The sequence below is a fragment of the Tachypleus tridentatus genome, chromosome 6 (genome assembly GCF_004210375.1).
Source record: "Tachypleus tridentatus isolate NWPU-2018 chromosome 6, ASM421037v1, whole genome shotgun sequence".
Taxonomy (NCBI): domain Eukaryota; kingdom Metazoa; phylum Arthropoda; class Merostomata; order Xiphosura; family Limulidae; genus Tachypleus; species Tachypleus tridentatus.
This window is the reverse complement of record NC_134830.1, coordinates 98,266,958-98,286,431: the sequence shown is the minus strand read 5'-3', so window position 1 is coordinate 98,286,431 and position 19,474 is coordinate 98,266,958. Positions and strand designations below refer to the sequence as shown.

Below are 19,474 nucleotides of genomic sequence, written 5' to 3'. Positions count from 1 at the left end.
TAGTTTTAGGCTAACTGATAGTGATAGTACTTGGATAACGTTAGTTGCACTGATATGAAATGTGTTAATAGGTATTTTCAATATGGTGCAGAAAGCTATATAATTTTCGTATGTTTACATCAATAACTAAAACTATATACTATTAAATCATACTACCTTATTGGACACATTATTAATTTGCAGTATTAGTAGTTCTTAGACTTGTATTTTTATTGTTAGTACTGCTGTAGCTGTCTGTAGAAGTTCTGAGACGAAGATCACGTAGATTATAATTTTTTAAACGAAGCTCGTTCGTAGTAAGATACACCAAGTAACGCTAGTATTGCAGCCTGTCTACTACGGATAGTAGTTTGCAACACGTTAATAGTGACTAATAATAGTACATTGACAACAGGAATTATTATTGGTTTTACAAAAGTATGCTTGAAGCAGGCGAAAATGTGTTTCAGGGTGTTTCGTATTGTGGATAGTCTAGTGCAAGTTCAAAACAACGTTAAATTTGCTTGATATTGTGTTACCAGTAGTTCTTGGCGTTAGGGCTACATGCAACTGTTAATAATTCTGTGGGACATTCAACATATTTTTAATTTTAACCATTTAAGAAGCTTTGAAGGCAAACCAGAATTACAGTCTAATTACTAACTATACTGTACAGCTTTTTGAATATTATTTAGTTTAATGCTGCTGCTGCTTTTAATTTGGTACTCAAAGTCAAACCAGGTTAAATTTATGCTGGCTTAATTGTGTGAACTGAAGCTGTACAATACTGCTGAAAGAAAAAATGTATGAATATCTCTAGGAATAATGGACTCTAAGAAGAGCCCAAACAGGTAAGAAAGATATATTAAAAGCTGAACTTATTTTAAAATTATCCACAAACCATCTATGATTAATGAAATTAATTAATTGCAAAACTAAAGGACAAAATGTTTTTGATGCTTAGGATTTTCTTATTATATGTACTTTTAGATTTTATAATTTGTTTGTTTGTAAGTTTACATAGCTTATATATATTTTTATATTTAAACTGGAAATGTAAATGTTGAAGCAGTTTTTAATAAGTATAGCTTTCAAGAATATGAAAATCAATGGTAAAATAGAATATGCATAATATTAGAAAAAGTCCTTGGTATATAAATGTAATGTTATTTGAAAAATAGAGTTTTAAGTTTTTATGCTATGTTAATAACAAGAAGACAATAGCAAATTGGATATTTTATAAGTCTAAATGGGAACCCTTTTGTTGAGGATAAATACCTATTATTTAATGGGGTTTAAGGCAAGGAATGATAAATATTTAATTGACAAGGGCTGACTTTGAATTTATTTTTTATTTTATTACTATTCATGATATTATTTTCAATTTAATAATGGATGAAAGAGCTTTGATGGACCAACAGGGTTCTTAAATGTTATGAAATGTTACTTGGCTTATGTGTTAAAACTTATGTTATTACTACTGTTTTCACCAAATATTATGACAGTGAAATGTGTAATCTCTCTTTGAATGGAATTATGGTTAATGTAAGTTGTATTTTAGGAAATCTTCAAGATTTTATTGATATTAAAACTGGTCCTGATGAGATTTATACTGAGACTATAAAGAAGCTATGTAATGAGCTAGAATGGATTTTAACAGAAACCTTTAAGAAAGCTAGCTTCAGGAATTTGTAGACCAATTAAAGTGGCTTTTGCTGTTGGTCAGTTATTTTAATCTATTAATATTCCCCTTAAAGAAACATCTGGAAGGTTGTCATATCTCATTAATATGTTGGAGTTTTATGATGGATCTTTTGCTAAGTTAATGAAGGTGCTTTAGTTGGTGATGTTTGTCTAAATTTTCAGAAGATTTCAATAATGTTTCTTACAATGGGTTAATTAGTAAGATATTTTCTTATGGAGTTGGAGAAAAGGCTCAGAATGGTGGACTAAAAATTGACTTGAAGGAACAAAACAGTGTTAAATGAAAGGGACCATTTGGAAAATCTGCTTAAGAAGGAAGGCAGTTAGACACTTGTATTATGATAGAAACGTAGTTTGTGGCAGGCAATTTTAGGTTAAGATCAAGGGGATTGCAAAGCAGAAACTTGAAGGAGGTGATGGAAGGGCATCATCAGGAGTGGAGCCTGTGGCTTAATTTGAATGAGGAAGATAAGGTTTTGGGAAATGTTCAGAGTGATTTTCTTAATCAATTGAAAAGGAAAACTGCTGGGATCAATTTTGTTTTAGACTTACACTTAACTTCAAATACAGAAATCATAAGAGAGGATGGATAATTTCTCAGTTGAATTTTGTGTTTTTTAAGATTTTGGTTACAAATTCCAAAAATGTAAATTTTAAAGGGATGCAGCAACAATTATCTTTTGTAAATTGGAGAAATTATACTTTTGTAGCAGTGTTTTTGTTTGAAATCTAGAAATGTTTTTTTTTTTTTTGTTTTTCAGAATTTTTAATGTGTACATTTTGATAACAAATTTAAAGGAAAATTACCTTTATACTCCAGATAATAAGAGAACTTTCATTTAACTGACATTTCACTTTTGTGGTTTCTTCAAGGTTAGTACGTAAAACTGTTTAATGTTAGAATGTTTGTTAAATTATAAAACTAATGTCTTATCTCTCGAGTCTGAAGTAATATTCCTCTAACAATGTATAGAATGTTATTATTGTTTCATTATTGCTCTATCATTCTAAAAAAGCAATTATCATAAAATATTTTGTGATTCTCTGTATATTTTATATATATAATATTTAACATTTGTTAGTATAGAGATATAGTTAGTATCAGTGTCCTGAAATGTTAATAAAAAATTTATGACACCAATCTCCCAATCAATTTTAATACTTAGGAGATCCAAACGAAAACCTAAAAAATACTGAAGAGAACTACTGGGACTGTAGTGTTTGTACTTACCAGAATTCTCCAGAAGCATTTAAGTGTTTGATGTGTGATGTGAGGAAAGGGACTTCCACTCGGTAAGTTTCAACTTCTTTTGTAAAATAGGTTAAAAAGATGATGTTAAGTTATACCCATATGATATTTTATTAAGAGCAGAAAATACTTTTAACACTTAATCATTAACTGATAGATAAAACATTACATACACTAATATGTAGCTGTTTTTTATTATTATAGGAATTGTATGTTTTTATTATAAGTTATGAGACGTGGAAGGAGCATTTTGGCCTTTAAATATTAAGGATGTTCTGACTTTTAACCTTTTTCATTGAGCAAAAAACAAATCATTAAATAAGACTTTTTTTTTAACTTCTTGTAAAGTTGTTGCATCTACCATTTTAGATAACATTTATTTTATAATTACCACATACTTATTTGGCAAAGTTATAAAAACAATTATTTCATCATTATTTCTGGAATTACTCTTCCAAATGTTTTTATAGCTTTTTTATTAAAAGAAGCTACATATACATGAATTAATTTCATACACAACTAGACATTTATAAATATGTTAGTATCAGTCATGGTTCTGTAAAATTGACCTATATCTTGAACTGAATAATTTTTATATGGTAGTAGGGTGTCCTGCAACTACTAGTAACACCCCAGCCCTATTTTCCAAAAATGGGGTGTGGCCACTCATTCTGGTATCAGTTGGATGGTACTGCTCAATGGGCAACTTCAATATGAAGAATATAAAACTTGAAACTCCTAAATATTTATCAAACCTACAAGAAAGCATCTTCCATTTTTTTCATTCTTTTCAAGCAACTCCTTCATTCATGTTTACATGTCTGATAGACAGATATATGTATAGCCAGTAGAAAGAGCATATTGTAATAAAAAAGAATGTTTTAGGTTTTTTTGTTTTTGTTTTATTTTAGGTATGATGGAGAACCTTACAAATAAATGTTAACGTATGTTAAGCCATTACTCTGAGCAGCAGTGTAATATTTTAACCTATTTATAGCTTACTTAGAAAGCCAGATAAATTACAGTAGTTTTAGCACATCCTATATTTTTTTTTCTGTTTTAAAATGTATATTTGAAAGTTACTTGAATTATTTGATGGAAAACTAACACAATGAGAAAAACTGAGAGCTATTGATGCATTTCATTTGAGTGCAAACAGCTTCAATACTAAAATAAATGCTAAATTTCTTATTTGTTATGTGTTCTTTATTTATTGTTATATATTTTGTAAACAAACATAACTTCATGTAAAAATCAGAAACCTTTTAGGATAGAGTAACAAAAATTTTACTTGAAGAAGCTAGAAAAGCATTCATGGTTAGTGTGTGACTTTAACTTGATTATTTATTTACCTTAAGCTGTACTGGAAACACCCAACTGTGATTAATGCTTTTTATGCACAGAGGGAGTCTGAAGTATATACTAATAAACCAATAAAATCAAAACACATCAGATGTGAAGCTGAGATCACTAGGATAAAAATTGTCTTTTGCTATTTACATTAATTGTAAAATAAAATATATTTTATATAGAAATTTTTCACTTTTATTTATTGTGCATTGATGATTGTACTACAGTTATTGTTAAGATAGAGAAAATTATATAAGTTTTACAGAAGAAATCTCTGATATTCATTTAGGAGGTTCTGAAAGGTGTGGAAATAAAATATGAAACTAAGCTAAAAAGAAGTATTTTTATTCTTAGCATGAAGATCATCTTTTATTAAGATTGATTCAATAAAGACTTTGTAAATTTACAGAAAATATAAGTAAAAACGGTTTATTAAGAAAGGTTTTTTGTTTTTTTTTCATGTCCAGCAGACATACAACATTTATCAAAAGTTTGCTGAACTACATTCAGTTATAGTGTGTATAGTTTTCTGGCTATAAAATCAGTTACATTGGCATAGTCCATATGCATTCACATTGTATGGTACTAGTAAATATCTCAGATATCAAAAATAACATTCATGTTAATAAAATATGGTTTAATATTTAAATGAATTATTGTTCATGAAATCATTATCAGTGAAGTTACAATTAACTACATACTTTAGGAGCAATATCATCTATAACATACAAGTATAACATATTATAATAATTATAGGTTTTATTTGCATGCACACATTATGTAAATATCTATGTGCACATACTTAATTTCAATGGATGTAAACAAAAATTGGAGATAAATATGTGTTAGTTGATGTTTTGTACAACGATATTTTAAAAGCATGTTAAAGTTTTTAACATACTTAATACCATCAAAAAATAAAATTTAAAGTTTAGCCCTACAAAATTAAAGCAAAAATGTATATAAGTTACAATGTTAATTTATTCCTTTATCAAATATAGGCTGTATATAATAAAGGCTTAACTATTGTTATGCCTAAGACAAGTGTACTTACAGAATTTGGTGTCTTTGATTAGAATTATTTCATATTATTCTATAAATCCTGTATTTGAAGAATTACTGTTACAATAAAGACAGTAATTTGATTGCAAATGTATTGTGGGGCTCTGCTAATACTTACATAAAACAACATGGAACCATACAGGGTACTTGTCTCGGATTTCTTGTATGATACCTTAGAGTTGGAAGGCAGAAATCTGTGTGGATTTTAGCCTTTTGGACTGAATGATGAATATGTGTAGTATTAGTAGATTACAACGTTTTTCATACTATAGAATATAAACAGTGCTAAGATATATAAATCTGTGTTGTATCCTGATTTCAAATGTATGACAGATTTTTTGTCCCACAAGAAATGTATCATAACAACTGCATTATGGATTCCATTATACTTGGGTCCATCCTTACACGTTGTTTCCAGAGGACATGTATTTAGTATGCTTGATTTTTGTCCATGGTCAATTGTTGCACTTGGACAAATAAATTTAGCCCTATCACTCTGATGTATTCTATTGCATTACTGGTTTTTATAATAAATTGGTATCATACTGTGTATCATATTGTAACCAAGGTATGGTATCATTATAGCTCTAGAAAAGAAAAAAACAAACAAAAACGCTTTACCTATTCATTACACAGGTATAAATTATAACTTTGATTAACATATTGATAACAAAGTTGTGTAATTATATTTTGAATGCAACTTGTGTAAAAGGTCATGACATACACACACTGATCAAACTGATTATATAGGGTTAATCTCAGTTATTTTCTATATGTTGTTTTGAAATAGCATACTGCTTTAATATTTTATTTGCCTTTTAATGTAAGAATAAATAATCACAATTGAGTACAAAGGAGAACATGAATTTAATTCTATGACCTATGTCAGCTCTACAGTGTCATATTGATAATTCTTAAACTTTGTATACTCTAAGTGAAACCAGTTGTAAAAGGGTTTAAGCATGACAAGTAACCAGTTTAAAACATTTAAAACCATGACACCCCTGCATGTAGCTTGTCAAAATAAATGAGGATGACTAGATAAGGTTACCTCAGAAAGGAAAAGCTGCTTGACAGTTTTATCACCACTACTTGTGTAAACAATGAGCATTAGTTAATATTAACAAGGAGTCATGAAAGATAACAAATGTAACTGTTAACTTTTATTACAGTTCATACATTGTCATCAAAACAAACAGTTACTGCTAGCCACATCACAGAATAGTCAGACACACAAATCGAAAGTGTACACAGTCAGCTAGGGAGTTGGCTTTCAAACAAAAGTGAGCTATTGTTTTGTACTTCTTAGACTTCATAATTTTACATTGCATGTGAGTGTTAATGGTCCACTGTGTTTTGCTGCATGAGCTACACAAAAGCATGCCTGATGTTGGAAGTGGTTATTGATCATCTTCAGTCATTGTTAAAAGGATCGAAATATTGCATTTTCAAGGATTTTTACTTTGCTTGAGAAATTTCATCTTTTTAGTTGACTTGTCCAATTGGGATTGCATGGTCAGTCTTTAGTTACGAGCAATACAAATGAACGTATGAATTAAATAAAAAAAACAATTCATAATGAAATATAATTTGACACGAGAAAATGTAATCTTCCTGATAACTTTGCCTCGAGTGAATGTAATTTTATTTCATTATTTCTATTGCTACATTATCTATGGTTTGAACAGTATTCTGGTAGACCCACTTACCATTAGTTGCAGCATGAAGTAGCTCAACATCACTTACCTCACCAGTTGTATGAAATTGCTCATGAATTACCACAATCATATCAAATTCCTACTTTTACATGTTTGTTGTATTAAGGCTGGTTTTAAGACTTGCTTGAGGTTGGTTTTAAATATTATTAATCTATTAATACAGATAAACACAACTGTATCACTGTATGTCTTTTAGCATAACTAAATAAACAACTTATAACTTAAGAGAGATTTTCAGAAGTTTATTTCATATTTCAACAATTACTAATACAAATAAACTCATGTAACACTGTCTTAAAAGTATTTATAAACAACAACAAAAAGAAAAGGATTTGGAATTAGTATTAATATGTACAAGATTTACCTGTTGTTTTTGAGTGCATTTATTTGGTATTTTTCTATTGTAATTCTTAAGTTGTTTAGTTGAAATTGGTATTCATATAAAAAGTTTTTCTAAAATCTTTTCCGTAACTATTTGCAGAATCAGTATTGATTTAATAAGAGAGGAAACTTGCATAACTGTGAGATATAGAACTGTTTTCTCCATAAGTTTTTTACAATCATTTTTAGTGTATATTAACACTATAAGACATTTGTTCAATTCATATCATAAAAAGACTTCTATTTAAAAACACAAATAACTTTACCACACCACTTTTATCCAAAAATTATGACTTTAAACGTAATTCTTTTTCACCATAATTTGTATTTTTTGAGAGCGTTAGGACATTGGACACTTGACACTATTCAAATACAAGAAACCCATTTTCTTCAGTGGTTGCCAAGTTGGTGCTATCTAATACTGTCTATGGAAAACATTCACTGTGTGTGGATTTGAAGATAAGTATTATGTTTTTGTCAAACCTTTGCTCCTTTATATCTTGTCAAAAACAGATATGTACAGCAGAAAATTTACGAAGAATAATTTGAAATTTATAAATATAACAAAGAATTTACTTCTAACTGATGGAGTAAACCTTTCACAGCAGGAGCTTTATAAATGCTTTTCTATGCAAGTCACTATGTTACATTTACAGTCCAATTAAACACCTTTACTCAAAGTATATATGAATGAAATCATTATTATAACATATGTGATGATTCAAAGGTTTACATTATGCAAGTTTGAAGTCCTTTATTTCTAAATAAACCTTTAAAAATTTTAGTTAATTATAATATGGTATAATGCCCTGGGACAATGTGAGACCTATTAGTCTGTCTAGTCCTTTAAACTAAACAAAAACTTATAAAAAACAAAAGTCTTAAAGCCTCCTCTTGTTATTCATATATTTTTTAAACTTTTTCTTAAACTCATTTAAAGATACTGCCTCTACATCCAAAGGCAACACATTTCAAAAGCCAACAACCCTTTTAGAAAAATAAAACTGTCTTACCCTTCCAAAATGTATGCATGTATCTCCTAGTCCTGCTATTTTCACTGTTAAGCATAAAAAAAGATGATGTATCAACACTATCAGTTCTCTTTACAATCTTAGATGCCTCAATCAGATTCCCTTTAACTCTTCTTTTTTCTAGAAAAAAAAACAGTTTAAGAGATTTCAACCCATACACCATTTTAGTGACCCTTCTCTAAACCCATTCTAACAATTCAGTGTCCTTTCTAAGGTAAGGAGCCTGAGACTGAATACAGTACTTCAAATGTGGTCTGACTAGTGACTTATATTATGAATTATAACCTCTTTAGATTTGTATTCAGTATTTCTGTAGATACAAACTAAAATTCTGTTTGCCTTACCATTAGTAATAACATGTTGCTTGGATGGCTTAAGAGATTGATGAATCATTATATCAAAATCCCTTTCTTTTGTGACTTAAATTTGCAGATAATAATAATATTAAGGTCTTGAATGTTGCTAGCTATGAAGAGGATGCTGTTGCTTTACAGAAGGATTTAGATCATTTGGTGAATTGGGCAAACAAATGGCAGATGGGTTTTAATTATAATTATCTGCAAACTTAATTAATTTATTGATCATTCCTTCATCTGTGTTATTGATGTAAATCAAAATGAGCAAAGGCTTTAAGACTGAGCTCTGAGGTGGATATCCTATTTGGAACATTAATCAAGTTTGACTGAACTCCATTTTTAACAACCTTCTGCTTTCTTCCATTTAGCTCTCTTTTATCCAGTTTACTAACTGTCTCCCATGTGTATAAATATACTTTTTTTAAAAGCCTTTCATGCAGCACCTTATCATGTGCTTTCTGAAAATCCAGATAACCCAAATCTACACCCTTACTCTTATCTACTTAAACAGTAATTTTCCAAGTTGTGTTAAAAGGTATGTATGAAAAGGTCTTACCTTAGTGTTGACTATCCAATAAAATTTAAAACTTTATTAAATGACTTTGCAAAGCATCTTTTATCAGATTTTCCAAAATTTTTCCACCAATGGATGTAAGAGTAATGGGCCTACAATTACTGGGACAATTTTTATCACCTTCTTTGAATAGAAGAGCGACATTAACTAACTTTTAATCTCCTTGTACCTTCCCACTGTTCAAGGACTAACAAAAAATAGTAGCAAGTGGCTCACATATTTAATCTTTAACCTCATTCAAAACCCTTGAAGAAATATCTGGCTCAGGAGCATTATTGTTCTTTAAACTTTCCAAGTTTTCCTTAACTAGCTCTGAATGAATGCATTCATCTTATTCAGTTTTGTTTCCATCTATGAATTGTTTAAAATGTAGAATACTGCACTTAAATCTTTATTAGTAGAATCTGAAGAAAAAGCAAAATTTAATAACCTAGCTTTCTCATAATCATCAGATATGAGCCTTCCTTTATCATCCCTCAAAGGTTCCATCCCCCATCCTAACATTTTGTTTACCTTTAAAGAATTTAATGAAACCCCTACTGTTAGTCTTTACATTTTTAGCCAATACCTTTTCTCATATATTCTTTATGACGTACTAATTTGTTGTTTCACCAACTTCTAAATCTCCCATCATATCTGTCAATTTAAATTTCCTAAATTTGTGATGCTTTTCTTTACATTTATTTCATATATTTTTTGTGAGCCAATCTGGTTTTTTTTAACTTATATCTACCTTTTTCTTTTCACAAGGAATATTTTTACCTTAAATATTTAAAAATGACCTTAAATTTTCCGCATCTGGTCAGTGTCTTCAAATAACTGTCCAGCTCACAGGCAATTCTTGTCAGATGTCTTCAAAATGTGTAACCAAAATATTATTTCTTGTTTCTGTATGCAGTAAAACATTGAACCAAATAAAGCAATTATAATTTGCATATAATGTGCATTTCTATGTTTTAACTTAAGAAATCTAAAATAGCATGGTTTGTAGTAAGTTCATTGAGTAATTGGTGTCTTACAATAGGCCAGGTCTAGGTATTCTCCAATGTTTTCTTTTTCTTATGTTACTCTCATGCTCACTACTGAAAGCTCTAAATCCATGCAGCTTTTCTAAAACATGTGACCACATTTGTTGTGTGAAACATAGAGAATACTCCATGTATGAACATAATAGCCTTTGTTGTATATTACATTAGTGACAATCAAACAAAATTATTTATCTCCTTGTAGGGATTCTTTCAGAGATTCATTACTATAGCTCTCTAAATACCGTGTACATTCCCCTGCAAAATATCTGCTTAATTTTAGTATTTCTCATTTTTTACTGTGATAATTATAGCATATTGTCATTTGGAGATACTTCCACATTTAGAATCTACATTTTGAAGATTCATATGGAGTTCAGAAACTTTAATCTCTTACCTAGAATTCTATCATACTCCTAACCCTTGTCAGAAATTATAAAAAGTATATTAATATTTTATAATTGATATGAATAAAAACTTCAACATTTTAACCAACTTACTAGCTTGTGTTTTAAGAACCTCTCTACATATGTTCTTGTTAACTGGCTCTTTCAAAAGTTCAAACATTGTTTAGAAGACAGATATGATGAAAGACTTTTCATTTGCAAAATTTCTAAAATATAGATAATGTTACTTTATCATTTTAAGAATATTACAAAGTTTATGTAGTGTGTTGTAATCATCCTAAGTTTGATTATAATTGAATAAATGTGTTATTATTTATATTTGTGTATGTTTCAGTTTTGTATACTTTTAAATATAAAACTGTATCTCAATTGAATTTAAGTTTACAGTAATATATTCATTATTTTAACTTAGTGATGTTATGTCATTCACACTGAAAGGGATGGATGTCAAAGTGACTTATAATACTTGTAATGGTGTTAAAATTGAAGATATGTGAAATAAAATTTAATGAGTTCTGTGATAGTTATAGAATTGCATTTAAGTGATCTAATGGAGTAAAAGGTATGTATTTGTTAAAAGTATTATTTTGTACAAAATTTGAATCAATGAATATAATTATATGAACTTGATGTTGCTCAAGATAAATATTATATAGTGTAGTGTTATGTGAATGATATCAAAGTTCTGATTCTTTGATATATGCAAAGTAAACATTTCCATTTTAAATTATTTCTTATACAGTTAATTCATTATTTAGAGCTAACAATAATTACTAAACTTTTAAATATTTAATGTTTTGTATGAGTCTGATTGAGTACACAGAACCTTTTAAAAAATAAACTGCTAACTTAGATACGTATAATAAATGGTTAACATTACGTGCATAGGTTATTAGCACAATGTGGCTGTTTGCATATATTCATCAAATGTTGAAATGTTTGTGTTTAAAGCCACCATGCTATGTAGTTGAGTGTTTTATGTTATTTTTACCGAATTGTTAGCAGTACTCTCAAAATGATCTTTCCAAATTAAAGTAATTCATAACTTTGAACCTAATATTACAAAGCCTCTTTCTTTAACACTAACTAATGTGTTTGAAAGTTTCTTGGTAGCATTGTTTTTCACTTTTATAAATATAATATTCTGTATTTCTTAATAGTACACTGTAGAATTAAGTTTTGTTTGCAAGGAGCAATATTACATTTAATTGTTCAAATGGTACTTTTGTTTGTGTAATGTGTTTAGATGGGCATTTCAGTTTTCTTGATTTGTAAATGTATCAAATTTCATATAACCAGTCTTTTTCAGTTTATTACATCAAGCTTTTATGTGAAAGAAAAATCAGGAAGAAGAGAATGTGTTTTCTTGGTTAGAATAATTTTTTTTGTAAGGATTTTGATGCTTATAGATGAGAATCAACATCTGTAAGTAACACAGTTTGAGATGTCAATCAAACAGAAAACAAAGTGAATAGAATAAGATCTGTTGCCTTGAGACATTTCTTTAATCTTATACATATTTTTAACAATTGAATAAATGCTATATTTCTGTGTAGGGATTCATATTGCCTAATCCCCACGACAGTATGATTTGTCTGAGCAACTATTTTCAGTTTTGTTCTTTGTTTATTTGAAAATTAAACTGTTATTTGTTTTTCACTGTTCTTTTGCTGTAATTTTATTGGAGGGTGCATACATTTTGTGTTCTTGGGTTTTTAATGTTTAGAGAGATGGACAGGAAACAACCTCTTCTAGCACAAAACTTATTGAACTACATATGAAGCTTCAAGCATTGATGAAAAATAGTGGTAGATGCTCAGTTACAAGTAGATAAATTATCTTAAATGCTCACATTATAAAAGTTTTAGTTACAGAGACAGTGCTTTATCATTAGTGCAGAGATTTTAAGCCATGTGAAAATCTCTAAGGGCTGATAACTTGAGCACAACTGCAGTTAAAAGAGGGAGCAACAAAGGTATATTATGTATCATTGTAACAAAAAGTTTAACATAAAAACAATGAATTGTCTGCTTATTTATTTATTTTTATTGTTTTTATTTTTATAAAATTTTTTCCCATTATCATGGATGTACAAGAACCTACATATGTAAAACAGCTAGTAAAAAAATAATTACTTATTTCTTAGGTTTCTGTTACTTCAACTATTATTTTTCATATTAATGTTAACATTCAGTACTATGAACAAAGTCAATTTTACATTCTGAATTTTAGCATGAAACATTTCTATATGGACATAGTCAGAAGTAAGAATATTAGAAAATCTAAAAGAACATTTCTCACTGTATTATGACTACTCATTCTTAGTGGTATGTAAATAATCAGTTTCACTATAATTACTGTACAGTTGTTTTATCAAATATATATCCATTTTCGTACCTTTTCACAGTGTCAGCAAGTTTATGCCCAGAAATCAAGATTAAGGCTTAACACATGCAGAAAATAAAACAAACAAGTGTTACAGATAAAAAAAAAAAAACTCGAAAAGCACAGAAATCAAGAATATCAGATTTAGTTATTACCTACTTCTATTGCAGATAGCACTCACATTTAGTCCTTACCTGCTGCTTTCATACTAAGACTTTTCCCTCATTCGTTCAAAATTGGAATTGAAATACTTTTTAGCTTCAATTTTCAATACAGATGATTTTCTTTTGTGATTCCAACCAACTTCATTAATATTTTGAGGCCTATTTAATGCAAAATGATTATTGGCTAGGTATATTGAAGGTTTGTTTTAGATATCTTTTTTGAATGGAGAAGAATAAATAAATATTTATTCAATGTCTTTATTAGTTCTTCATTGTCATTATTTCACTATATAGCTGTATAACCAAGTTTTTCTTATTTTGTAAATATGAACGTAGTTATGATTTCTTAGGCCATGAACATATTTGTGGGATGTTTTGGAAGTACACTATTATACATTAAAATAATGTGTCCCAAATGCACTACAGAGCAAGGATATGGATGAAGAAATAATTTTTCACATGTTATTCTTGCTTCAAGCAAAAAATTCATCTGTTTCATTTTACTTGAACTTTAGAAGTTTTAGGAATCGAGATATGAGCCTTATGGTTGGGAGGGTGTAGTTGCACCTTTTGTAACACTCCTTCAGATTTGCCTATGTTGGATATACTTCTAGGAAGCTGTTAAAAGTACTTGAACTGAATTATGGAAGTCTAGCACATACAGACAAACCTTTAAAGATGTGTATCTGCAAACATATGTATTACTTTAATTAACAATTCCATATTCACACACATACAGTAAGAACTCCAAAGGTTAATTGCCAGCTCTAGGAAGTAGGTAAAAAAAAAAACTTTACACTGTTTTAAATATGTTATACTGACAAACTCCTGGGCCTATGGCACACATTTACAAGGCCTCTACTATAATGCTAATTTAATGCTTGAAGTTCTATTTTTCATTTTGGTTATTATTGCTGCTATAATGCAAATTTAATTTATTTAACCAAATTATGAATGGTAATTAGTAGGCCTACATATTAATGTGTTTTAATTTATATCAATGTCACATCAAATAGTTTGGTACTATTTAGAAGTTATTGTGACTAATGGTTTATGAAGAGTTATATGGCACATACATACACTGAATTTTGTTATACAGATTGAGTGCAATTTTAACTTATAGCAGTATCAATATAAAATGTAATTTATTTAACTAGTTCTCAGGTAGGGTATTGTATGTGTCATACTGTAAATTCCTAATGACTAAATGTTTAAAATTGTGAAATACATGAAACAGAAAGTGTAAAGAGCTTAGGGGCAACATGATGTATAAACCATTCCTGGCAAAATTAACTGTCAGTAATATTGCATTGATTTTTTCACTGTTAAATATAGACAGAATACTAAAAGCCATATTTTGCTTGTTGTGTGTGATTTGTGGGAGGGCATGGTAACCATATTTGTCTAACATTTTGCCTTTGCACAGAAAATTTTACAAAACTTTACATCCACATATATATGTGTGTATATATTTATGTTTGTGTTTTTTGGTGTATTAGTATATATATAAAAGCTGCAAAGATAATACACTACTCTTAACATAGGAAGCCAAGCTTTAACTCGCAGCAAGTGGCTCAGCAGTTTACTCAAGCTCAGCCTAAACAGAAAGATACTACAAAAGTTGAAAAGAAGACCACAGAAGCCACTGCCTCACCAGAGAGTCAGCCCAAAAAGAGAGCAAGGTGACTCAAACGTGACCTATTAGGTCATTTCTAGGTATTTAGTAAAGATAGATTTTGTCATAAATTACTGATTTTTCATATATCTTATTTTTAGAATTGTTAAATACATGTAAGTGCAGGTATAGCAAACAGGCATTAGGATTACAACCTTCACATTTGTGAATAGTTTAGTTATATTCCAAAATATTCACAGACAAATTTGTGCAGTTTGTATAATTTTTGAATCTATAATACTTGAAATATTAGTAAACATATATGGAACAACATATACATATGTATACAATACCTCAACTATCTCAAAACATTGATTGATTTCCTAAACTGGTGACACTCTTTTTTTATTTCAGTTGTAAGGGCAATTATAAACATAAGGTATTTAAAATATTTTGGAACACATCTAAAAACAGGCATACCTAACTGGTATATCTCATAAACCTAAAAAGTTTTAGAAAGATCTGGCCATTGGATGAATGTTTTTATTCTAAAAAGGCATAGTTGATTAGGTCAAAAACTAAAACATTCTTGGTAAAGTTCTGTTGTTGATTTATTTTATGAACTTCTAGTCAAACTTTATTAGTTTATTTAACCTTAATCTAAAACACTATATAATATTAGATAGTTAATTGTTTATCTTATGAACTTAAAATATTCAGGTTACTTAGTAAATAGTTGTGGTTTGGTGATCTAGCTCTTATGTATTAATCATATTTATAAAAGCCTCTTATCTAGTATTTCATTAAACCATCTTTTATTGCATTAAAAACTGAGATGTAGTGCAACATAGACTTTACAAGATGCTAGAGGGTGTTTTTAATTTATGATTGTCAAGGAATGTGGTTTGTAACTAGCTTACATATTTTTGACAAGGCTATAGTATTAACTTTGATTTTCAAGCTTATCCAAAAGGTGCTTAACTTATTTATGATTTAGTGATTTCATAATCTATAGATAGTGATTGAAGTTGTAATTATGCTTTTCCAAGTAACGTTAGATCTTTATATAGTATGGTAGATTGTTCCATTATCATCATCGAAGAGCTCTTGTCCACCAGGGTGTAAATGAGCATAATCAGCAACAATGTTTGGGTCCACTTTAGATAATTCACACTCCTAAATAAACCCAAGGACATAACTCCTGCCATTAGTACAGTCTCAATACCACAATACCACATTCAACAGCATGTATTATCAGAACAAAAAATGCAGGATTAAGTGTTTTTGTGGTTTTACTTCATATCTTTACTGTAGTGTTTGTCAAAATAAGTGAAAAATGTCTCCTAAGTCTGTATGATATGCTTCTAATTATTTAATGTCCACATTTAGAACTTGTATGATATATGAATCAAGTTTTCTTCGTTGCATTTGAAACAGGTGGTTTTTGGACTGATTTATTATTGTAATCTCTCTTGGATGATAGAGAAGGAGATAACTGACATTTTACAACTGTTGAAGGGCTCAGCCAACTTGGATATAATCATAAATCTGTTACAGTTTATAAGATTGCCAAGTCGCCTTTTCTTTCGGTTAAGCACCAATGTTGGAAAGCTACAGGTTTTCTCATTAGCAGTGGCAGACATATTTTTAGTAAGTTTCCAGTATTTATAGGATGATAACAGAGTAATGATGGTCTTCCTGCTGCAGTAGATGGGCAGAAATCCTTACTCATAACCATTGTTTTACAGGCTAGCCATGATGTGACTACATCCATGCACATGTAAAGATTGTCACTTGGTATAATACACTTGGTAATTTTTTGCATCAGCAAATAGTGTTCTACAAGTGTATGTGGAATTCTAATAAAGTATACAGTCATTATACTAACTGTTAATACATATATTATGATTTAACTACGATATTTAACCTATCCTAAATATTTCATTTAATTTTGTGTTTTCAAATTTTGTTATATATATTTTCTTACACTTATAGACCTCGTTTGAAGAACATAGATAGGAGTAGTGCTCAACAGAAAGCTGTCACTGTAAACAATGTAACTGTTATTATAACAGAGTTTCAGCCCAAGCAACCAGTTTCAACTGATATTGCTACAAATGGTCCTCAAGAACGGAACAGTATTGGCAGTGGAAATGTTTCTAATGATGCTAGTCACAGTGGTACAAAAAGATCTGGTATATGTACTGAAAAAAGGTGAAGATGTGCAGCCTTTACATAACTTCATTTAAGTAAGATAATCATTTTTTGCAACTTTCAGAAAGTTGGTGTTTCAGCAGGCATTAAAATATTTTCAGTGTGGTGATTTAAAACATCTAATACTATATATACACAAGCTACATCTTTACACCTTCATGACAGCAGTCTGATCTTAAGCTGTATGGTATTACAATATTGAAGCTAATAGTACACAGAAGTATAAACAACATGAATATTAAAATATTTGAATAAGTAGCTTCTGTTTTAAAGGCTTGACATCATTGATATGTAAACAGAAGTACACTAGGTCTGAAGATAGCAAGAATATGATGTGACTGTGATACTTCATTGTTGAAGTAATTACTGGACATGATATGAAATTAGAATTATTAGACTTTTTAGTTTGGTTTTTCGTATCATTTGGTATGATCTGTACAAAAGATATGAATATGACAAGATTTAACATGTATATTTTGTATGACTGATGAAGCCATCAGTACACAGAGGTACACAATAAAAATGGCAAGAACTTTACTATATGCTTTTGTTTGAATTATTTTCAACAAGGATATACATTATTATTATAAGGGAAAAAGTTTGTCTAGTTTATTAAGTGTGTTTTTAATCATTAATATACATAGAAGTACAGAAAATATAGATGGCAAGAATGTGACTATATTTTGCATTTTTATATTTGTTAAAATCACCTCTACTTTGGTAATAGTATCCAAAACAAAAAAATAGTACTGAATTGCTTACTTCTAGTAAATGGGGAAATCGTCAATACACGTGACTTAACTTAGTATGTACTATACTATATTCTGTATCTGTCAATGTTATTTTTCAAGTACATTTAACATGTTGCTCTAAAGATCTTGATTGTATATATATTGTGTTTTTGAATTAATCTTTATCCAATGTATATTTTACACAATACCTGAGTTTGCCATATAGCAGATTTTAAATACAAACTTGCTTGTTTCTATTTTTAAGTAGCTTTGAAGATTTTAATTTTTTCACTTCTCCCTATTGTTAAATAATATCGGTAGAAGTTTGAATAGGCTAGATTGTTTTGTGTTAGAAACTTTATTGTCTGCAGGCATGGAAGATACTCAGACTTTGAGCCTATTTAAATTGTATTAAGTTACTCAAAGCTAGTATTATAAATATCTAAAAGTTTTTGGTCTTGAGCTATGATAAAAAATTATGTATGCAATATAACAAAGGTGTTTCCTATGTTATTTCAAGTTAATACATTAGGGAAAATGTTTAAATTTATGATTTACATAAAAAATTCAAAAACTGAAGAAAATATTACTTACCTAAAACTTCACTTGAAAGAAATAGCATTTTTGTAGAATGCAACACTCACTTAATCAAACATGTTCTTAACATATGATTTTAAGTTAATTAATGAAAAATCTTAATCACAAATACTCTCCCTTCTGCTGATGTAATAATTATTATTGTTTACCTTACACACAACTGTTACTTCAAACTGCAGTCAAATAAAGTCTTGTAACTATCTATTTTCAAGTATCCATGCATGTTCATACACAAAGTATTGAGCTGTGTTATGAGTTTTCATGAACTGTTGTGCATTAGTGTCATATTAAGTTTTTAATTAAAGAGTAGTGACTTGAGGTAAACAGTGCTGGTTATTTCCATCCCTGTTCTTTCTTCAACTGTTTCATTCTTTAAAACAATGGAACTTAGCAAAAATAATGAATTGTCTATTTTGATATTAAACACAAAAAATTTATTATGGGTTTGCATTTTACCTGTCTTGATAACCACTAAAATATATTTCAGCTGTCATCTTACAATTACTATATCATGGAAAACTGAAAGCCATATTTTGCAAAATTTGCAATTTTCTATGCAGCTAAGTGTATCAAGATATGAGCTGTCTTTCTGATTCAGTTACATTTTGAGAGTTTAAACTGTGTGATACAAACTGGATAATTGTAAACTTTGTTAAAAGATCAATAAAACATGGCCTGTTACTCCAGAAAATATAATTGGCTTTTATTTAAGCCAGTGTTTTACCATTACAGTTTTATCAAAGCAAAGAAGACATTTGCCAATTAATTTAGGTTTATACAAAAGATTTAATAATAATTTGCATGAGAATATACAAACAATACTGTTGTACATTGTGGAATTGAAAGTACATGTAAACAAAATTTTTACTATTTTAAGGCACGCACAAAATATATTATTATACTAATTAAATACAAACAATAATAATTAAAAA

The 19,474-nt window shown here is 29.0% G+C and overlaps 1 protein-coding gene across 1 annotated transcript; it reads left to right on the top strand.

Annotated features, from left to right (window-relative positions):
- The first annotated feature begins 804 nt into the window (after positions 1–804).
- Positions 805–19,233, top strand: LOC143251674 (YY1-associated factor 2-like). The gene is given in 5 exon segments (XM_076502928.1): positions 805–830; positions 2,850–2,870; positions 2,872–2,976; positions 14,930–15,067; positions 16,996–19,233. Coding segments are annotated over 5 exon segments (513 nt in total). The 3' UTR covers positions 17,219–19,233.
- Positions 19,234–19,474: the final 241 nt, after the last annotated feature.